Here is a 4,566-nt window from a genome sequence, read left to right as displayed (position 1 = left end):
AAAAAAAAAAAAGAAAAGAAAGAAAGAAAGAAAGAAAAAAAGAAAGAAAATGCATAGCAGGTGTAACGGGCATAGGTGATCTGCCGTTGGAAGGAGGCCTGTTTAGAAGTTTAAAGCAAACTTCTTTATGTGCTATTTCCTGGCATGCCTACCATTCGGATGGAGGCAACTCTTTTTGATATGAGGTCATGGTTATTTCTGCTAGTGTGCTAGTTTACAGTTTGGAGAAACAGAGTCATTGTTGTTGCTTCTGCTGCTCTTGCTCTTGTTTTTTGTTTTGTTTTGTTTGTTTTGTTTCCTTAGAGCCCCTTCTATAAGGATTTATAGATATTGCTTAAATTTGGTTCTATTATGGAGTGTTTTATTTTCTCCATCTATGGCGACTGAGTGTTTTGCAGGGTATAGTAGTCTGGGGTGGCATTTGTTTTCTCTTAGAGTCTACACCACATCTGTCTAGGCTCTTCTGGCTTTTAGTGTCTCCACTGAGAAATCAGGTTTAATTCTAATGGATCTGCCTTTATATGTTAGTTGGTCTTTTCCCCTTATAGCTTTTATTATTCTTTCTTTGCTCTGTGCACTTAGCGTTTTGATGATTTTTTTTGACTGTCCTAAATTGTTTATTGGATATGAATTTTACAAATATCATGTGTATTAGCAGTAACGGTGGAGCTAGAGAGTATTGCGCCTTCTCCAGGCTGCACGGCGAGAACCACCAATAGTGTGGGGGAACTTGTGGCCCTTTCCAAGGCCCCGGCTCTTTCGGCCAGCAGATGTCAGCCCACGCATCTCTCTGTGCTTGTGGACTGGTTGGTAATCCACTGGGTGTCAGGATTTCTTCTGATAGCTTTATGGAATGGATCAATGAGGATAACCTCAAAAAATTTATATGTGGAATCTTCACCAAACCAGTAGGAATTCAGGACTCTCAAAGCCCCACAATGGCTCCTAGCTCTCTCCTCAGCAACAGACTGAAGGCTTCGGGCAAATTTCAGCTGGTTAACACCATGGTGGACAGGCTTGCCATAAGTTGCACCCTTAGGAACGGGGCGTTTGCGACCACCACGGCAGACACGAATCCTATAAATGACATAGCCTTGCTTAGCCTTGTACCCCAGTCTTCTCGCTTTATCAGGCCGGGTGGGGCGTGGAGCCCTGTGCAGTGCAGAGAGCTGGCGGTATTGCCAGCAGTGGACCCTCAGAAGAAAACGCATCACGTCGGACTGCTTTTTCCTCCATAGCTCCTGGATGTATTTGTATGCACCCATCTTGGCTCACCTGATGGCTGCAGCCAGAGGAAAGGCTTGATTATTTTTTTTAAAGATTTATTTATTTATTATACATAGGTACACTGTTCAGACACAAGAAGAGGGTGTCAGATCTTGTTATAGATGTTTGTGAGCCACCATATGGTTGATGGGATTTGAACTCAGGACCTTCAGAAGAACAGTCGGTGCTCTTAACCGCTAAGCCATCTCTCCAGCCCAGTGTTTTGATTATTATGAGACAACTTTCTTTTCTGGCCTAGTCTATTTGACATTCTGTATGCTTTTTGTTCCTTTGTCGACATCACTGGAGGAAGTTAGGGAACTTTTTGTCTATAATTTTGTTGAAAATATTTTCTGTGCCTTTGGCCCATGTTTCTAATCCTTCCTCTAATGCTATTTCTTACATTTGATCTTTTGATAGTGGCCCAGATTTTCTGGATGTTTTTGTACCAGGAGTTTTTATTTTAACATTTTCTTTGGTTGACATACCCATGTTTTCTATTGTGTCTTCAATGCCTAAGATTCTCTCTTCCATCTGGTATTTTGTTGATAAACCTTATCTCTGTAGTTCCTGTATGAATTGTGAAAATGTTCATTTCCAGATTCCCTCAGCTTATGGTTTCTTTATAGATTCTATTTCCATTTTCAGGTCTTTAACTATTTTATTTGTTTCATCTATTCTTTGTGTTTTCCCAGATTTCTTTAGCAGGTTTTTAAAATTTCCTTCCCGTTTGTTTTTTCAACAGTTTCTTTATGGGACTCACTCGTTTCCTCTTCAGGGCTTCTATCATGCTCATAGGCCTGTTTTAAGGTCCTTTTTCCTGGGCTTCAGCTATGTTGGCCTATTCAGGTCCTACTCGTGTTCTCTGGGCTCTAGCAGAGAAGGCATGCTGTCCTGGCTGCTATCGATTGTGTCTTTGTACTTGTGTCTAGACATCTGGGATTAGGAACATTATAGTCCTAGGTGATAATTTGGTCTTGTCTTTGTTGGATGAGTGCTTTGTTCCTTGTCTGTTTCCTCTCTGGTTTCTAGAAGAGTATAATGGGTATGCGTTGCCTGCTAGGAAATTCTTCTGTGGACCTTATAGGTATGGTCTCTTGCCCTTCCAGGTAAAATGTGCTTCTAGCCATTGGGAGAATAGCATATTCTGTTCTGGGAATGGACATGGGCTATGGGTCTGAGGGGACTCACATGAGGGAAGAAAGCAGAATGTTTAACCAGAATCTACTTACTTTGTCTCCTTGGAATTGGGACAGAGAGTGACGAGAAGTTACCCCAGAAGGTCTGTTATAGATCTTGGAACAAACCTAAAGAATTAGGTCTGTAGGAGCAAAGGTGAAGATCTACAGTCAACCTACCTGCTTCTTTAGCAGGAATGGCCTTTGGATGAGCAGGGAGTGTCTCCTGGAGTTGTGGGCTGGGATAAAGCAATGAGTAGGTGGATGGAGATTGTGAGGGAGAGGTATTCGAGATCCACAGGAGATATTGGCAGAGGGGCTAGGAAGGGTGCAGCAGCTAGGGATGTTGCAGAGCTAGTGATGAGACTGGGTCCCTGGGGAGATAAGATTCAGAGAGAAGTGGGCAGGGAATGATGAAGGTTAGCTTATCTGTTACTGCGGCCTGCTCAGCTGATGTGTTCCAAAGGAATTCCTGCTGGTATTGGAGCCTGGGATCCTGGGATGAGTTGGGAGAAGGAAGATTAGAGAAGTTTTTTGTTCTTTGTTTGTTTGTTTGTTTTTTTAATTCCTTGGTTGTGAGGTCAGAGAGAAAAGGGAGACCTTGGCAGGTCATTTGCTAGAGAGCTGGGAGGAGCAGGAGAGTTGAATATTTGGAGTCAGCCTACCTGCTTCTTGGCAGGAGTTGAGATATCTTTTAAAAATGGATTCATCTTTGGTTTTGTGTTTTACATAGGTGTATTTTCAGAGTTAATTTTACTTTTGTGGTGTAAAGTGCAAGGACTTTACAAAGGGGCCAGGAAAGGATCCTCTTACCCGAACAGCCTTCAGGCCTTCTTGACACACACCTACCCCAGAATGCATCCTTCCTTACTCTCCATCCTGATCTTACTGTGGAGCCTTGCCATGAGGTATAAAAATGTCTGGGGCTCAAGCACAGGGATGATTGAAAACACCAGTTCAGGTTAATTGTGCGGGTAAGAAATCCTTTTCCTAGGCAGAACCTCTGACCTCCATGAGCGCACTGCTGCCACAGCATGACACCCCTCCTCCCATGTCTACACAAGACAAATTGCACTTGATAAGTAATTAATTTGAAAGGAAGGCCTTATCAGACATGGCTGAACAACAATCTGACATTGTATGCCTGCTGCTGTGAAGAGCAAGGCTCCAAGCCCTGTGTTGGACTCTTCTGGCTAGGTGGACTTAGGATTTAAGGAGGTCTCTAGAAATAACCCCTACTTGTAAGTTATAGGGCATGAGTGGGAGAAGAAAAGCTTAAAAAAAGTGGAGTGCTGTGGTCATACCTGTAGCTGTAATACATGGGAGGCTGAGACAGGATGCTTGTAGAGAATGTGAGGTCAGTCTTGGTACATAGCAAAACTTTAACTTAAACAAACAACACAACACATGGAGGGAAGGAAAGAGGGAGGGAGGGAAAGGGAGAAAGAGTAGGTTGGGGAGAATATCATTTGAGTTGGGAAGCTGGGATTTACTTGACAATAATTGGGTAAATAAAGTAAAACAAATACCTACTGGTTTCCACAAACAGATTACCCATCTCCATTCTAAGAGCCAAAGACACAGCATCCATAGACCTGTGTCTCCTCTAAGACTGGAAGCAAAACTGATTTCCTGCTTCTTTTAGCTTCTGCTTAACTGTGCCATAGCTCTTGGCCAAAAATAGAAGAGATCTAACTTACTCACTGTGATAAAGGCTTCCGTAGTAGAAACCCATAGCTAACAAGATGCTTAATGGTGAGAGACTATATAAGGCAGTGAGGTGTACTCTTTCTCTTATAGTCAACGTTCTACTAAGATTCCCATCTGTGTCATAAAGGAAATATCATTAATTAATTAGCTAAATACATCTAAATAAGAGAGGAAGATGAAAAATAAATTGACAGTTTATGCTTTCCTCCTAATTTCTTTTTTTGTCTATCTAAAATTTTTTATTAGATATTTTCTTTATTTTCATGTAAATTTCTTTCCCAGTTTCCCCTCCAAAAAACAAACAAAGAAACAAACAAAAACAACAAAACCAAACTACTGTTGCCACCCCCTCCCCATGCCTGCCACCCCACCCTCTCCCACTTATTGGCCCTGGCATTCCCCTACACTGGGG

The 4,566-nt window shown here is 42.2% G+C and overlaps 1 protein-coding gene across 1 annotated transcript; it reads right to left on the bottom strand.

Moving 5' to 3' along the window:
- Positions 1-609: 609 nt before the first annotated feature.
- On the bottom strand, positions 610-1,296 carry LOC116092907 (60S ribosomal protein L15-like). The gene is given in 2 exon segments (XM_031373901.1): positions 610-809; positions 812-1,296. Coding segments are annotated over 2 exon segments (594 nt in total). The 5' UTR covers positions 1,266-1,296; the 3' UTR covers positions 610-669.
- Between the last annotated feature and the right edge of the window lie 3,270 nt (positions 1,297-4,566).

Source organism: Mastomys coucha, unplaced genomic scaffold (genome assembly GCF_008632895.1).
Source record: "Mastomys coucha isolate ucsf_1 unplaced genomic scaffold, UCSF_Mcou_1 pScaffold16, whole genome shotgun sequence".
NCBI classification, from domain to species: domain Eukaryota; kingdom Metazoa; phylum Chordata; class Mammalia; order Rodentia; family Muridae; genus Mastomys; species Mastomys coucha.
This window is presented reverse-complemented; position numbering and strand designations above follow the sequence as displayed.